Source organism: Sphaeramia orbicularis, chromosome 9, assembly GCF_902148855.1.
Source record: "Sphaeramia orbicularis chromosome 9, fSphaOr1.1, whole genome shotgun sequence".
Classification (NCBI taxonomy): domain Eukaryota; kingdom Metazoa; phylum Chordata; class Actinopteri; order Kurtiformes; family Apogonidae; genus Sphaeramia; species Sphaeramia orbicularis.
In genome coordinates, this window is record NC_043965.1 from 2457637 (window position 1) to 2476050 (window position 18414).

Consider the following 18414-nt stretch of genomic DNA (forward strand, 5'->3'; position numbering starts at 1 on the left):
GAGAATCACTAACAGCTATAAATCAATAATAAAAAGCAGCCGTATCAAAATGTGACCACCATTGATATCATTCATTGGACAAAAACTTTAACAGTTGACAGATTTTAATATCACTGGTTTTTATGAGGTTCAAACTCCAAGATCACATCTGTGATTCATTAACCAAGAAGTTTTAGTATGTCTTCCTAGAAACAAATATTCTATGAAACTTAAAATGTTAATCTGTGGTGTTTGTTTTTCTGTAGCATTATTGTAGTTGAATCTGAAATGATCTTATTATGTTTAAGTGTCAGATCAAACCAGCTGATGAACCTCTAAACCAGGGGTGGGCAATCCTGGTCCTCGAGGGCTGGTATCCTGCATTTTTTAGATGTTTCCCTCTTCCAACACACCTGGGGCTCGTTTCCGCACTAGCTCGTTAAATTGTTAAGCCTAGCGCAACACAAAATGCGTCCATTTAACACATTTTGCGCTATCCTATTTCTGGGCTCGCTCTTCGTTCATTAACAACTACCGCAACGCAAAATGCGTTCGTGCATTAGTTCATTAACCCCAATGCAACACAAAATGCGCTATCCCGTTTCTGGGCTAGTTGGTTAAAAGTGAGTGCTCGCCCTGTTCCTCATTCCAGGGCTGATTTTAATGCGAACCTCGGAGGTCTGCGTTAGAAGGAGGATGTATTCTTGTAGCTTCATTTCACTTTGTTTCTGTCATGTATTTCGTTTGAAATATTATTTACATTTGAAAAAGAAGATTTTTAACACAAGTTTGACAATATCTTTAATGATATCAGATTTTTCCCATGGACATTTTGCACTGATAAAAATGAATTTACAGAGTGAGGATTGATCCGCTCACTGAATTTTATTCTCTGTCGATTTATGGATAAATATCGATTAGTTCAGGACCAAGTGTGTGTGGCTTTGAGAGATGAATGAATGAATGAATGAATGAGAACAGTATGGGGCCAAAGCCAGTGAACCTGTGCCACACACACCAGCAGATGTGTGTGTCTGTGTGCACGCGTAATGAGATATAAGTGCATGGATGAGAGGAACAGAGTAGAGATCAGTTTTTCTATATAATCTGTTTGTCCTGTTGTTCGGCGTGGTTATGACCAACAGTGACCATTTAGAGTTCTGTTGATAAAGTCACCAGTGTGGAATAACTGGGGTCATCCTTAGACATCCAGCCAGACGCAAGATATATATGTGTAAATAATTCAGTTCAGTGTGTGTGTGTGTGTGTGTGTGTGTGTGTGTGTGTGTGTGTGTGTGTGTGTGTGTGTGTGGGGTGGGGTGGGGCAGACAGCTGAGGGGGTAAATCTATAGTCATATGAGGGTGAGGAGTTCCAGGTGAGGGTAATGGAGGAGGTCACAGATCCGGGGTCAGAGATAGCCTATAATACTTCTTCATTCTAACCATAATGCTGTCAGATGACTGGAAACAGCAGGAGCGGAGGCGTTGTTCTGGGTTAAATAGTGAATGCACCCGTTTAGTGCACCCTTACACGCAAATACTGAGCGAACAATGGCTTAGTGAACACAATGAGCGCAGAAATGGATTTTGCTTTTAAGCCTCTGCGTTCGCCGACCCATCATTCACTCACTATTTGCGCTGAAGGGCGTGCAAACAGCTTCGTTCACTATTTTACCCAGAAACAAGCCCATGCTTCACATGATAACCCTATCATCAAACTCTGCAGAAGCCTGATAATGACCTTCAGGTGTGCTGGAAGAGGGAAACATCTAAAACATGCAGGATACCGGCCCTCGAGGACCAGGATTGCCCACCCCTGCTCTAAACAGATGTGTCAAACACATTTTAGTTCAGGTTCCACATGCAGACCAACATGATCTCAAACAGGTCAAAGTAAAATAATCTAATAAGCAATAAACAAAAACTCCAAATTCTTCTCAATGCTTTATAGTGAAAAAAGTTACATTACATAATTAATATATTTACATTTACAAACTGTCCTTTAAAAAGTTGTAAATAACACGAACAAACTGAAATTTCTCAAGAAAAAAAAGTTTAATTTTTAGCAATATTCTGCCTCAGTTTATCATTTACACATGTACATTACAAATTACAGATCACAGTGGATCTACAAATAAACAAAACAGTAAAAGACAGAATATGGGTCCAATTTTAGAGTTAGAAATGTGGAGTTATTATTTATAGGTTACAGTGTTAATATTTTACTGATCTGATTGTTTGCACTTACTTCTCTTTAGACATTTCAGGTTTTTCTTATTAGTTCTGGTTAATCACAATTTTTTTTTTTGAAAGAATAGTTTGTAAATTTTCCTTTTTTTACATTTAATAAGAAAAAAGTTCGAGTTGTCATGATATATAATTAATAATCAATATCTTTTTTTTTTTTTTCCATTTCACAGGTTGATCCCATGGGCCAGATTAGACCCTTTGGTGGGTCTGTTTTGGTCCACGGGCCGTATGTTTGACACCCCTGGTTTGGATAATTCAAAGATGTGGAGAACTTGGATTTTTTACAGTTCATGTCCATCCCAGTGGACATCAGGTCTGAAGACGCAACAGAAAAAAATGGATTATTTTTCAGTCAGTATGACATGGATAAAACTACTGACGATGATGGTTTGTTGAATATTTATGTATTTATGACAAGTTTAATGAATTATTCCACAGTATCATTTGAATTTAAACATATACTTTAATTACTGTTAAATAAGGCCCTTTCCCACCGCAGGAACTTTTGCAGGAACTTTCTGTATTATCCTGAACTTTCAAAGTTCCTGGTGCATTTCCACCAAAAATTACCCGGGTAAATGACTTTCCCCCGGCCCCGAATTTACCCCAAAGAAGTTCCTGGTAGGGAGGTAGTACTTTTTAGATTACCAGGAACTTTAAGGGGTGGGGCTGCGTGCTGGAGAACACTGAGTGGTGGACTAGACTCGCAGCATTTCTGCATTCTGTTCAGCCGCCAATATTTAACTCATTTAATTTCCACAAGCTTTGTATTCTGATAATTCGGAAAATGGACCAAAAGAGAAGCTACAAAAAGTGGACAGACGACGAGGAAATTCAGATGGACTTTGAATCGCGACACGAAACGAGCGAGTAAAAGCTGTTGGAGCCAAATATAAGACACAAGCCTAAAGAAATACGAGAAAAGCCGAAGAAATCTATTCTGGATTAAAAGAAACTAAAGGACCACAACGGTCGCAGAGGATCCGACTGTCAAACAAACCAAAGGTAAGTATATCACAGAAATATTCCCTGTTTAGTTGGTTCCCTGCTGTAAGAGTAGTCAGCGGCATCAGCTGTTTAGTCAAAGGTGAAGTCTGGTTAACTTACTGGTCAACAGTCTGACACTAAACCTAAATCAGAGAACTGGATATATTTGTGTTGTCGCTGTGAGCTGAACCCTGATTTATTCTGTATGTTTGTGATTTCCACCTGAAATGGACCGGACGGACTCGCCTCTTTTTCCGCTCGTCCACAGTCTCCTGTTGTTTACAGTGGCCCAGGTCAGACATTGAACATGTCACATCACATTGGAAGGAATCTGTCATCATGTGTTCTGTTATTCATTTTAGCATTTTTATTACTTTTCCAGTAGGAAAGTGAAAAAGGGACCGGGACCATGGAGTTCCATACCGGCTGTCCTGGACTAGGTGGTCCATGACTACCTGGTCCAAAAGCCTGAACCTTTCACACATGTTTATTTCCCTTTTAATCTCAAGGCACTTTGTTTTTTTTTTGGTTTTTTTGCAGCTTTTGTTTTGTTTCAATTTTTAATTAAAAAAAAATCAATCCTAATACTGTCTGTTCTTTTACAAAGCATCAAAATATGAGTAGAGTATAAGTACTTTTATCAGTAATATGCAGTCAAATTAAATGCAGGCATTTGAGTAAATCTGTCTGACTTTAGGGTTGAACCTGGACTATATCTGTAAAACAATAGAAATGAAAAGGAACCATCCATCACACTTAAAGTTAGATGTGATTTAGTTTAAGGAATGAGAAGTTGAAAATACATGTTCTACCATTTTTAAATACAAATTCAGGATTTGTAATGATGGTTAACTTCATTTAAAATGTATTCCAGATGGATTAAGTGATTCAACAACCAGTAAAACGTTCAACCCAACCCGTCCACTTGAAGTACTGTGTCATTTTATTGTGCTAGAGGTTGGTTTGTGAATGTACATGAACTGGACTACAGTTTCTTTTACTGCTCCTCATACATCATCAACCTGATTTGAATAAATTACCCTGAACTTTGGGGGGCAGTGGAAATGCAATTACCAGGTATTTTTTTTACCCCAAATAAGTTCCTGGTCATAAAGTTCCTGGGCTTTTGGTGGAAAAGGGTCTATACATGAACAGTTAATCCTGTTAAAGCAGCAGCAAGGTACGATGTGGGTTTAATATCAGCTGTATGAAGGTGTGAATATTGCCAAAGAAGCACAGTCACAATTACATTCACACTATTTGTAGAGTTTCAGAAAAAATATCTTATTCTTTATTCTAAATTATACATGTTTCTTCTATAACATGTGAGAGCTCAGGTTCAGCTGGAGTCAAATTCCTTGTTTGTTTGCAAACTTGGCCAATAAATCTAATTCTGATTCTTTTCTTTGTTTCATTAATAACCTTCTTTGTGACTGTAATGACTTGTCCTGTTTCATTAAAAACCTCTACGGCCAAGTTTAGTTACACATGTCCAGTTTAGAAGACAACAACAGCGAGTCCAAATACACAGAAGTGATTATATCAGCCTTCATTTAGACTTTTGACCATTTCTTTTGTGCATTATCGCCACAACCTAGGAAAAAATGAAGCTGAAATCAATGCATGTGAAGTTTGTGGAAACAGAGACTCCACTCCAGCCGACTGAATCCATAAGTGGAGAAATCAAACAGGAAGAAGTGGTTCAGACCGTCCATCAACTGAACGTTGGAAAAAGCCTGGGACCGGATGGACTCCTTACAGAGTTTTATCAGTTAAATAATGAAGAAAATCTGGATCTTTTCACTGACTTTAAAAATCAAGTTTCTTTCTACACTTGAGATTCAGTTGAGTAGAAAAAACAAAGAGGTGTTAAAGGGTTAAGATGAGGTCAAAGGTCATCTGATCCACTATGGCCTGCTGTTTAGCGCCATCTACAGTCAAGGTCTGAAGTTTACACAGAACTCCACTAAATACATTCAATATATATTCACTCTGTGGGTTTAATGTCAACAAATACTACTAATATTGAAAAACAACAGTTCAAAGATAATGAACATTTCTGAAACACCAAAAGGACTTTTTCAACAAACAAATAACGTGTGAAAAACTTACAGCTTTTATGAAGCAAAGGACACAATGAAGGCTGTGCATGTGATGGATAGAATTCCACTGGACGTCCATGTTTCTGTGAATCTGTATCTGTGAAGAAAAACAGACTGTGTTACTACAATGATGTAAAAAAAAAAAACAAAAAAAACAAATATGAAAGAAAATAAAAGAATGTTTGAGACCATTGTGTTAATTTGTGTTGAACTGTTTCCCTTTGAGAACACAGGTGAAGGAAATGATGTACAAGTGAAGACTGAACATTTACATTTCACAATATGATCAGTTGGACAGAAATATTTCATAGAATTCCATTAACCACCTCCACCTTCTTTTCACCTTTTTCTGTCTCAGATGATCCAACTTTCAGTCTTCCAACAAACCAATCAGTCAGTTCTTTCAAAGTGAAGTTCACATCTGGGTCGTCTATGGAGGATTTTCTTTTCCAAATGGGACAGTTTTTGTTCTTAATTTGTTTCCACAATTTCTTCAGGCAGTTTGAACAGAAGCTGTGATTGCAGCTCAGACATAATTCATTTCATCCAATGAAACTTGGATAAAATGACGACAAAACATCATCCTGACTTTTAGTTGTAATTTATTTACTCTGAACCTGTTTTCCACTGGAAACTCAACTCAACTCATCTGATTGGAATAAAATCAGGTCAAATAAGACAAACAGATAAAACACAACACAAACATCCCAGTTTTATCCCTTTATTCCATAAATGAGATGAACATGACAATAAATGACTGTTCACCTAAACAAGAGCAGAAGAATCAGTACCTGAACCCATATTACAACCAGAACCATCAATTCACCTACATTTACTTCAATACACCTGTCCTTTGACGTCTGTTCACATCATTTTATGATAAAAACGTGGTGACAGAAACAAACGGCTGTAGAATTAAAACACTCACATATGAATAAAAAGGAAAATATCTGTCCCAGGATATGTGTTATAGTCAATGGGTTCAGAACCAGGACAATATGGAGGTTCAATTATTTAGTATTGATTCAAACTAAACCATCAGTTTCACAATAATCATCATTCTACAGTTGAATCTCATTGGAAAAAACCTGAAGGTTAATGATTGAATAAGATTAATAAAACGAGATAAAGTGACTTGCGTTTCATCTGATCAATAAAAACCAACATTATAAATCACCTTAGTGTTCACTGTTTGTTCCATTCTACTCAGTTAAACAGGTTTTATACATTTCACATCTACGTGGTCCCTCCATGGTTTGGCCCCCCCACTCCTGGGGGAATTTATTAGACGAAGAGAAAATAATTTGAGTACAAGATCCGTCTCTAGTGGAGACTGTGAGGTGCTGCTCAGATGAATTAAAACTGGTCAAAACACCATCTCTTTTTTAGGCAATAAGAGCTGGAATAGTTTCCCAGCGACTATTCGAGAAATCTCCACCGTTTCTATATTTAAAAAAGAGCTAAAAAAAAAACGTTAAAATCTAATCAAACCTGTGAACACCTGTCATGTCTGCTCAGTATTTCATTTCCATCCAAGTAGTTATTCTTCTTTGCAGTTCTATATTGCATTTATTGCATATTATATTGTATGATGTACACTTTTATCTAGTAATGTGTTGTATTGACTGTATTGTCGTGTTTGTGTGTTTAGTCTGTCTTTAAATGTTGAGGACTACAAATGGAAAATAGCTCCCAGATAAATCCAGCATATTTACTCAAAGTAATGTTTTTATTTGTACTGAGCGTTCATTAATATGCATTGTCCTCATCAAATAAATAAATAAATAAATAAATAAATAAACAAACATGTATTAATATGATATGATTAATATGGTTTTGGAAAAATTAAAACACAATCTATCGTTCACATTTTCATTTCTCCGTAAACAACAGAGAAATCTGTCGGAAAGATTTTAATATCAGTGGTTTTAGCACCAGTGGCCGGTCCAACACTGAAATAAGGGTAGAGTGTCTCAGTGAAAGTGTCTCTGTGGGTGTAGATCTGAGTCTTATGAGGTCAAAGGTCATCTGATCCACTATGGCCTGTCGTTTAGCGCCATCTACAGTCAAAGTCTGAAGTTTACACAGAACTCCACTAAATACATTCAATATATATTCACTCTGGGTCTTTAATGACAAAAAATACTACTAATATTAAAAAACATTTCAAAGATAATGAACATTTCTGAAACACCAAAAGGACTTTTTCAACAAACAAATAACGTGTGAAAAACTTACAGCTTTTATGAAGCAAAGGACACGATGAAGGCTGTGCATGTGATGGATAGAATTCCACTGGACGTCCATGTTTCTGTGAATCTGCATCTGTGAAGAAAAATAGACTGTGTTATTATACTGATGTAAAAAAAAAACAAATATGAAAGAAAATAAAAGAATGTTTGAGACCATTGTGTTCATTTGTGTTGAACTGTTTCCCTTTGAGAACACAGGTGACGGAAATGATGTACAAGTGAAGACTGAACATTTACATTTCACAATTTGATCAAAGTTGGACAGAAATATTACATAGAATTCCATTAACCACCTCCACCTTCTTTTCACCTTTTTCTGTCTCAGATGATCCAACTTTCAGTCTTCCAACAAACCAGTCAGTCAGTTCTTTCACAGTGAAGTTCACATTTGGGTCGTCTATGGAGCATTTTCTTTTCCAAATGGGACAGTTTTTGTTCTTAGTTTGTTTCCTGAATTTCTTCAGGCAGTTTGAACAGAAGCTGTGGTTGCAGCTCAGACACAATTCATTTCATCCAATAAAACTTGGATAAAATGACGACAAAACATCATCCTGACTTTTAGTTGGAATTTATTTACTCTGAACCTGTTCTCCATTGGAAACTCAACTCAACTCATCTGATATGAATAAAATCAGGTCAAATAAGACAAACAGATCAAACACAAACATCCCAGTTTTATCCCTTTATTCCATAAATGACATGAACATGACAATAAATGACTGTTCACCTAAACATTACAAATGTAAATAGACTGAACATGGGACAAAGTCTGCAGTCACTCAAATATATTAAATGTTTCTGTCATGTTATTCTCAGACTTGTGGGTCAAACTAATCCGGTGCAGATCTTCTGAAGCAGGAAACAGATGGAACTGTGGAAAATAACATGGGATTGTTTGAATTCAGACACATGAAGGTTCAACCTTTAACCTTTACAGAGAACCAGGACGTGGGTTTGACCTCCAATCACTAACAAGAAAAATCAATCACAGCCAAACGTCTCATTGAACTGTTTTTAAAAGCTGTGAATCTGAAAGTAAAAGGTGTAAAAACTCCTGTTTCCTCTGTTTCCTTCTGTTTGTGTTCATGGAAATCTCACCACCTGATAGAAAATGAGTGCAGATGAATCCACCATAACATTATTTATGTGACAAGGAACAAAAACAGAGTGATAAGTCAGGTCCAAAGAGCAGAAGAACCAGTACCTGAACCCATATTACAACCAGAACCACCAACAGGGGTTTTTCCACACATGACCTGGAAACAGTTTCAAACTACTGAGTTTATGTACCATGAATCTTCTTTGATTTTTTCACTTCCTTGCCCACTACCCTCCCATATTTCATTTAATTTTACCTGTACCTGCAAAAAACAAAAAAAATTCAATCCGTCCCTGCATATTTTTGCAGGTTATCTGTCTGGTAGCCGGTGCAGGACTCTGGTGTTTCTCCTACTTTTAACCTCTTGATTCCCTTCACAATACCGCTGATGTTTCCCAGGAACACCGGCTGCACATGAACGTACTTCCTGTCTGGATTCTGAAGTTCAACCCCTCATCTTAATGAACTGCAACGACCCATTTCTTCTTCTCAACTAAACCTGAAGGAAAACCATGAAAACTTCAATCTAGTTGCCTTTGTTTATTCCATGTACTTTGGGGCACACAACAGTGACACTTCCATGTGTCCTAAGCCACTGTTGGCATGGAAACCAGAAGAAGAGAAACACAAAGTCAGTCATTTCAAACTGTTTCTGGGTCATGTGTGAAAAACCCCAATTCACCTACATTTACTTCAATACATCTGTCCTTTAACATCTGTTCACATCAGTTTATGATAAAAACGTGGTGACAGAAACAAATGGCTGTAGATTAAAACACTCACATATGAACAAAAAGGAAAATATCTGTCCCAGGATATGTGTTCTAGTCAATGGGTTCAGAACCAGGACAATATGGAGGTTCAATTATTTAGTACTGATTCAAACTAAACCATCAGTTTCACATTAATAATTATTCTATAGTTAAATCTTATTGAAAAAACCTGCAGGTTAATGTTTGAATAAGATGAATAAAATACCACAAAGTGACTTTCATTTCATCTGATCAATAAAAACCAACATATTATAAATCATCTCAGTGTTTGTTCCATTCGACTCAGTTTAACAGGTTTTATTCATTTCACATCTACATGTATTAATATGACTGGTTTTGGAAAAATTAAAGAAATCTATTGTTCACATTTTCATTTCTCTGTAAACAACAGAGAAATCTTCTTCTGGCATATTTTAATATCAGTGGTTTTAACACCAGTGGCTGGTCCAATACTAAAATAAGGGTAGAGTTTCTCAGTGGAAGTGTCTCTGTAGGTGCAGATCTGAGTCTTATCTTCAGCGTTGTAGAAGGACACCTGCCCCCTGTTATAGTCCAGTTCAACTCTGACCCTCTGTGGACTCGTCTGCACTTTCATTGTCTGACCAAGACCATTAGTGTATTTTCCACTGTTATGCTTTAAACACCAGATTCCATATTCTGGTGAAGCTAACAACTCTCCCTTCCTGTTAACTGACTCTTTAACCAAACCTAAAGTCCACCTCAGATGGTCTCCCACCTCCACGTCCCAGCTGTGTTTCCCTGAGGTGAAGCCCTCACATCCATGAACACTGGCATAGTGATTGTTTCTCTCTGGATTATCAGGAACCTGCTGATAAGTGTCTCCATATCTCACACTGGTCAGATCATCAGACAGATGAAGCCATCCATGTGCAGTGTTTGGGTCCAGGATGACGGGGCTGAAGTGGACCTTGTCCCTCATCTTGTCCCAGACTCTGAAGGACAGGTTGCCCAGGTGTTTGTCCACATGGATCAGTGCTCCTGAGATCAGCTGTGGCTCTGACACTGAGCACTGAGCACTGGGCTCTGCTCTGAGTGTCTTTACAACTGATGAGGAATGGAGCGCTGGCTTTCTGCAGCTCTTCTTCAACAGCACAGATACTGTCTGACACAGAGGACATCTGCTCCTCAATCCTCTTCATCTCTCTGATCACACTCCTCCTCTTCTGCTCCTCTTCCTCCCTCAGAGCTGCCAGTCTGGACTCCTCTTCCTCTTTCAGGAACTGCTGGAGTTTGTTGAACTCTGCTCTGATCTGACTCTCTGTCCACAAAACCTGATTCTTTAAGTGTTTCATTATTTCCTCGTATGTTTTCTGTGTTTGCTTGTATTTCTTCTTCTTTTCCTGTAGAGACTTTAAGTCAGATTTCAGCTCATCCTTCATTTCAGAAACTGCTTCTTCTACAGGAACCACAGTGTGTTTATGTTGATGAGGAAAATCACAGACCAGACACACAGCTCTGTTTTCATCTTTACAGAACAGTTTAGGTTCTTCTGGATGTTTGCTGCAGACCACCTCCACCTTCTTTTCTCCTTTTTCGGTCTCAGATGATCCAACTTTCAGACTCCCAGCAAATGATTCAGCCAGTTCTTTAAGAGCAAAGTTCACTGTTGTTTCTTTGGAGTTTTTTCTTCTACAAACAGGACAGGTTCTGTTTTCCTTTTCTTTCCAGAATTCCTTCAGGCAGATTAAACAGAAGCTGTGGTTGCAGCTCAGAGACACAGGATCTCTGAACGTCTCCAAACACACTGGACATGTCAGAAAGTTTTCTAGAATTGGTTTCTCTGCCATTTTCTCTGATATGTGAATTATCCTTTAACACACAGACTCACCACATCTCTGTCTCTTTGGATTTACAGTAAAATCCTCCTGGTCTGTGTTTTAGATCCAACACCCTGTAATGGCGTTTCAGCTCCATTCAGTAATGACAGTACCGTAGAAGACACTTCCTTTATGTATCAACATGAGAATCATTAACAGCTATAAACCAATAAAAAGCAGCCATATCATAATGTGACCACCACTGATATTCATTGGACAAAAACTTCGACACTCTTGACAGATCTTAACATCACTGGTTTTTATGAAGTTCTAACTCCAGGATCAGATCTGTGATTCATTAACCAAGTGATTCTATTTTTATGTCATCCTGGAGACAAACATTTTATTAAACTTTAAATGTTGATCCCTGGTGTTTGTTTTTCTGTATCATCACTTTAGTTGAATCTGAAATCATCTTATTATGTTTAAGACTCAGATCAAACCAGCTGATGAACCTCTAAACAGACGTGTCTAACACATTTTAGTTCAGGTTACACATTCAGACCAATATGATCTCTAACAGGTCAGAACAGTAAAATAATAGAATAACCAATGAACAAAAACTCCAAATTCTTCTCAATGCTTTAGAGTGAAAAAGTAAAATTACATAATGAATGTTTACATTTACAAACTATCCTTTAAAAAGTTGTGAATAACATGAACAAACTGAAATTTTTCAAGAAAAAAAAAGCTTAATTTTAACAACATTCTGCCTCAGTTTATCATTTACACTTGTACATTACATCTGACAGATCACAGTGGATCTACAAATATAAAAAACATTATTAAAAGACAGAATATTGGTCAAATTTTAGAGTTAGAAACGTGGAGTTGTTATTATTTATAGGTTATTGTGTTATTATTTTACTGGTCTGATTGTCTGCACTTACTTCTCTTTGGACATTTTAGGTTGTTCTTTTTAGTTCAGGTTAATCAATTATTTATTTATTTATTTTTTTTTTTTAATAGTTTGTAAATTTTCCTTTTTTAACGTTGAATAAGAAAAAAGTTTCAGTTGTCATGATATTTAATTAATAATCAATATATTTTTTTTTTATTTCACACATTCATCCCATGGGCCAGATCAGACCCTTTGGTGGGCCTGTTTTGGTCCACGGGCCGTATGTTTGACACCCCTGGTTTGGATAACTCAAAGATTTGGAGAACTTGGATTTTTTACAGTTCAGGTCCATCCCAGTGGACATCAGGTCTGAAGACGCAACAGAAAAAAAATGGATTATTTTTATGACATGGATACAACTACTGACGACGATGGTTTGTTGAATATTTATGTATTTATGACAAGTTTAATGAATTATGCCACAGTATCTGAATTTAAATATATACTTTAATTACTGTTAAATAGACTGAGTTCAAGTCATTCACTACATCATCGTCCAAATCTCTGCATTAAAACACATTCATCCTCAAGGTGTGTTGATGTTTTTTTTGCATCTGTTGTAATAATTTTAAACAAATCTAATAAAATCTTAACAAGTGACCTTAAACAATACAGCTTATGTCTATGCTCAAGGTTTAGTTTAGTGGGAAAAAAACAGGTGTTAAAGGTTTAAAATGAGGTCAAAGGTCATCTGATCCACTATGGCCTGTTGTTTAGCGCCATCTACAGTCAAAGTCTGAAGTTTACACAGAACTCCACTAAATACATTCAATATATATTCACTCTGTGGGTTTAATGACAACAAATACTATGAATATTAAAAAACAACATTTCAAAGATAATGAATAACATTTCTGAAACACCAAAAGGACTTTTTCAACAAACAAATAACGTGTGAAAAACTTACAGTTTTTATGAAGCAAAGGACACGATGAAGGCTGTGCATGTGATGGACAGAATTCCACTGGACGTCCATGTTTCTGTGAATCTGTATCTGTGAATAAAAACAGACAGTGTTACTACACTGATGTAAAAAAAACAAAAAAAAACAAATATGTATATGAAAGAAAATAAATGGATGTTTGAGACCATTGTGTTCATTTGTGTTGAACTGTTTCCCTTTGAGAACACAGGTGAAGGAAATGATGTACAAGTGAAGACTGAACATTTACATTTCCCAATATGATCAGAGTTGGACAGAAATATTTCATAGAATTCCATTAACCACCTCCACCTTCTTTTCAGCTTTTTCTGTCTCAGATGATCCAACTTTCAGTCTTCCAACAAACCAGTCAGTCAGTTCTTTCACAGTGAAGTTCACATCTGGGTCGTCTATGGAGGATTTTCTTTTCCAAATGGGACAGTTTTTGTTCTTAGTTTGTTTCCAGAATTTCTTCAGGCAGTTTGAACAGAAGCTGTGGTTGCAGCTCAGACACAATTCATTTCATCCAATAAAACTTGGATAAAATGACAATAAAATATCATCCTGACTTTTAGTTGTAATTTATTTACTCTGAACCTGTTCTCCATTGGAAACTCAACTCAACTCATCTGACTGGAATAAAATCAGGTCAAATCAGACAAACAGATCAAACACAAACATCCCAGTTTTATCCCTTTATTCCATAAATGAGATGAACATGACAATAAATGACTGTTCACCTAAACATTACAAATGTAAATAGACTGAACATGGGACAAAGTCTGCAGTCACTCAAATATATCAAATGTTTCTGTGATGTTATTCTCAGACTTGTAGGTGAAATTAATCCGGTGCAGATCTTCTGAAGCAGGAAACAGATGGAACTGTGGAAAATAACATGGGATTGTTTGAATTCAGACACATGAAGGTTCAACCTTTAACCTTTACAGAGAACCAGGACGTGGGTTTGACCTCCAATTACTGACAAGAAGAATGAATCACAGCGAGTCAAACGTCTTATTGAACTGTTTTTAAAAGCTGTGAATCTGAAATTAAAAGGTGTAAAAACTCCTCAGTTTTCTCTGTTTCCTCCTGTTTGTGTTCAACATATTTTGCAGAGGACACAGGAAGCAAAAGGGTTCAAATTGCCAACTTCTTTATTTTTTAATTCAAGGTAGGTGTTGATTTATCCTAGTTTTTTCACCCCTTCCCGTGCCCTAAACAAAAAGAAAACCCCAAGTTTCAAAGGAAAAACAGGGACCAAGGTGAGCCGGCCAACTTAACAAAAGGACGGTATGTGGCTCAGACCGACCCCGTACAGGACCTTCGGACCCGGCCACAGACGGCTACCCCTACCCAAACAAACACAACCCCGCAACTAAATCCTCTCAAAAAGAAAAACTGAAAACAGGACGTCCGGACTCACCTGGTCAAACAAAAAGCAACGGCGAACAAAAAGCTACAATGCAGCCAACATGCCACTTCCGAACGGCAGCACAAACCACCTGGTGCACGCGTTCTGGCGTGTGCGTTCTGGAATGGCATTGGAGCTGGATCAGGAGGCGAGGCAGAGAGAGAGCCAGCCCACTGCCCGTCCAATTTATAGGCTCTGTGCCGGCAGGAAATCAATTGGCTGTCTATCAAAAAAAAAAAAAAAAAAAGACTAAATACGGAATATAATAAAAAATGTTATCAAGGCAAAAATAGCAACAAAGAGAGAGCAATGATCATCCAACAAAATAAAGTAAGAATTATAACCAAAAAACCCCACAAAAGACAAAGGGTGGGGGGTGCATCAGAACATAAGACCACCTGATAGAAAATGAGTGCAGATAAATCCAACATAACATTATTTATGTGACAAGGAACTGTAACAGAGTGATAAGTCTGGTCCAAAGAGCAGAAGAATCAGTACCTGAACCCATATTACAACCAGAACCACCAAAAGGGGTTTTTCACGCATGACCTGGAAACAGTTTCAAACTACTGAGTTTATGTACCATGAATCTATTATTTTTCACACTTCCTTGCCCGCTACCCACCCAAATTTCATTTAATTTTACCCGTACCCATGAAAATTCCTTTTTTTTTTCAACCTCCATCCACATATTTTTGCAGGTTATCTGTCTGGTACCCGGTGCAGAACAATGCTGTTTTCCCTACTTTTAACCTCTTGATTCCCTTCACAATACCGCTGATGTTTCCCAGAAACAGCTGCACATGAACGTACTTCCTGTCTGGATTCTGAAGTTCAGCACCTCATCTCAATGAACTGCAACAACCCATTTCTTCTTCTCAACTAAACCTGAAGGAAAACCATGAAAACTTAAATCCAGTTGCCTTTGTTTATTCCATGTACTTTGGGGCACACAGCAGTGACACTTCTATGTGTCCTCGGCCACTGTTGGCATGGAAACCAGAAGAAGAGAAACACAAAGTCAGTTATTTCAAACCGTTTTTGGGTCATGTGTGAAAAACCTCAATTCACCTACATTTACTTCAATACATCTGTCCTTTAACGTCTGTTCACATCATTTTATGCTAAAAACGTGGTGACAGAGACAAACGGCTGTAGATTAAAACACTCACATATGAACAAAAAGGAAAACATCTGTCCCAGGATATGTGTTCTAGTCAATGGGTTCAGAACCAGGACAGTATGGAGGTTCAATTATTTAGTATTGATTCAAACTAAACCATCAGTTTCACATTAATAATCATTCTATAGTTGAATCTTATTGAAAAAACCTGCAGGTCAGTGTCTGAATAAGATGAATAAAAAAAGACAAAATGACTCATTTCATCTGATCAATAAAAACCAACATATTATAAATCATCTGAGTGTTTGTTCCATTCGACTCAGTTAAACAGGTTTTATTCATTTCACATCTACATGTATTAATATGACTGGTTTTGGAAAAATTAAAACACAATCTATCGTTCACATTTTCATTTCTCTGTAAACAACAGAAAAATCTATTGGACAGATTTTAATATCAGTGGTTTTAGCACCACCAGCCTTTCCAACACTGAAATAAGGGTAGAGTTTCTCAGTGAAAGTGTCTCTGTGGGTGTAGATCTGAGTCTTATCATCAGTGTTGTAGAAGGACACCTCCCCCCTGTTATAGTCCAGTTCAACTCTGATCCTCTGTGGACTCGTCTGCACTGTCACAGTCTGACCAAGAACATTAGTGTATTTTCCACTGTGATGGCATAAACACCAGAATCCGTATTTTGGTGAAACATATCTCTCTCCCTTCCTGTCAGCTGACTCTTTAACCAAACCAATGTTCCATCCGGGATGGTCTCCCACCTCCACATCCCAGCTGTGTTTCCCTGAGGTGAAGCCCTCAGATCCATAAACATCAGGATATTTAGTGTTTCTCTCTGGATTATCAGGAACCTGCTGATAAGTGTCTCCATTTCTCACACTGGTCAGATCATCAGACAGATGAAGCCATCCATCTGCAGTGTTTGGGTCCAGAATGACAGGGCTGAAGTGGACCTTGTCCCTCATCTTGTCCCAGACTCTGAAGGACAGGTTGCCCAGGTGTTTGTCCACGTGGAGTTTCTCAGTGGAAGTGTCTCTGTAGGTGCAGATGTGAGTCTTATCATCAGCGTTGTTGAAGGACACCTCCCCCCTGTCATAGTCCCGTTCAACTCTGACCCTCTGTGGACTCGTCTTCACTTTCATTGTCTGACCAAGACCATTAGTGTATTTTCCACTGTTATGCTTTAAACACCAGATTCCACATTCTGGTGAAGCTAACAACTCTCCCTTCCTGTTAACTGACTCTTTAACCAAACCTAAAGTCCACCTCAGATGGTCTCTCACCTCCACGTCCCAGCTGTGTTTCCCTGAGGTGAAGCCCTCACATCCATGAACACTGGCATAGTGATTGTTTCTCTCTGGATTATCAGGAACCTGCTGATAAGTGTCTCCATTTCTCACACTGGTCAGATCATCAGACAGATGAAGCCATCCATGTGCAGTGTTTGGGTCCAGGATGACGGGGCTGAAGTGGACCTTGTCCCTCATCTTGTCCCAGACTCTGAAGGACAGGTTGCCCAGGTGTTTGTCCACATGGATCAGTGCTCCTGAGATCAGCTGTGGCTCTGACACTGAGCACTGGGCTCTGCTCTGAGTGTCTTTACAACTGATGAGGAATGGAGCGCTGGCTTTCTGCAGCTCTTCTTCAACAGCACAGATACTGTCTGACACAGAGGACATCTGCTCCTCAATCCTCTTCATCTCTCTCATCACACTCCTCCTCTTCTGCTCCTCTTCCTCCCTCAGAGCTGCCAGTCTGGACTCCTCTTCCTCTTTCAGGAACTGCTGGAGTTTGTTGAACTCTGCTCTGATCTGACTCTCTGTCCACAAAACCTGATTCTTTAAGTGTTCCATTATTTCCTTGTATGTTTTCTGTGTTTCCTCATATTTCTTCTTCTTTTCCTGTAGAGACTTTAAGTCAGATTTCAGCTCATCCTTCATTTCAGTAACTGCTTCTTCTACAGGAACCACAGTGTGTTCATGTTGATGAGGAAAATCACAGACCAGACACACAGCTCTGTTTTCATCTTTACAGAACAGTTTAGGTTCTTCTGGATGTTTGCTGCAGACCACCTCCACCTTCTGTTCTCCTTTTTCTGTCTCAGATGATCCAACTTTCAGACTCCCAGCAAATGATTCAGCCAGTTCTTTAAGAGCAAAGTTCACACTTAGGCCTTTTGAGTCTTTTCTTCTACAAACAGGACAGGTTCTGTTTTCCTTTTCTTTCCAGAATTCCTTCAGGCAGATTAAACAGAAGCTGTGGTTGCAGCTCAGAGACACAGGATCTCTGAACACCTCCAAACACTCTGGACATGTCAGAAAGTTTTCTAGAATCGGTTTCTCTGCCATTTTCTCTGATATGTGAATTATCCTTTAACACACAGACTCACCACATCTCTGTCTCTTTGGATTTACAGTAAAATCCTCCTGGTCTGTGTTTTAGATCCAACGCCCTGTAATGGTGCCTCTACTCCGTTCAGTAATGACTGTACTGTAGAAGACACTTCCTTCAGGTATCAACATGAGAATCATGAACAGCTATAAACCAATGAAAAGCAGCCATATTAAATTGTGACCACCAATGATGTTGTTCACTGGACAAAAACTTTGACACTTGACAGATTTTAATATCACTGGTTTTTATGAGGTTCTAACTCCAGGATCAGATCTGTGTTTTATTAACCAAGTGTATTCAATAAAACTTCTATAAAACTTAAAACGTTCATCCCTGGTGTTTGTTTTTCTGTATCATCACTTTAG

At 38.1% G+C, this 18414-nt stretch overlaps 2 protein-coding genes across 2 annotated transcripts; both read right to left on the bottom strand.

The window, feature by feature from the left end:
- Positions 1 to 9812: 9812 nt before the first annotated feature.
- Positions 9813 to 11250, bottom strand: LOC115425548 (nuclear factor 7, brain-like). Its single transcript, XM_030143175.1, has 2 exons — positions 10481 to 11250; positions 9813 to 10395 (listed from the first exon to the last, which is right to left on the bottom strand). The coding sequence occupies exons 1-2, from the start codon at positions 11248 to 11250 to the stop codon at positions 9813 to 9815; spliced, it is 1353 nt and encodes a 450-aa protein (XP_029999035.1).
- Positions 11251 to 15487: 4237 nt separating this feature from the next.
- On the bottom strand, positions 15488 to 18003 carry LOC115425549 (E3 ubiquitin-protein ligase TRIM39-like). Its single transcript, XM_030143176.1, has 2 exons — positions 16116 to 18003; positions 15488 to 15504 (listed from the first exon to the last, which is right to left on the bottom strand). Exons 1-2 carry the CDS (start codon positions 18001 to 18003, stop codon positions 15488 to 15490), a joined length of 1905 nt encoding a protein of 634 aa, XP_029999036.1.
- Positions 18004 to 18414: the final 411 nt, after the last annotated feature.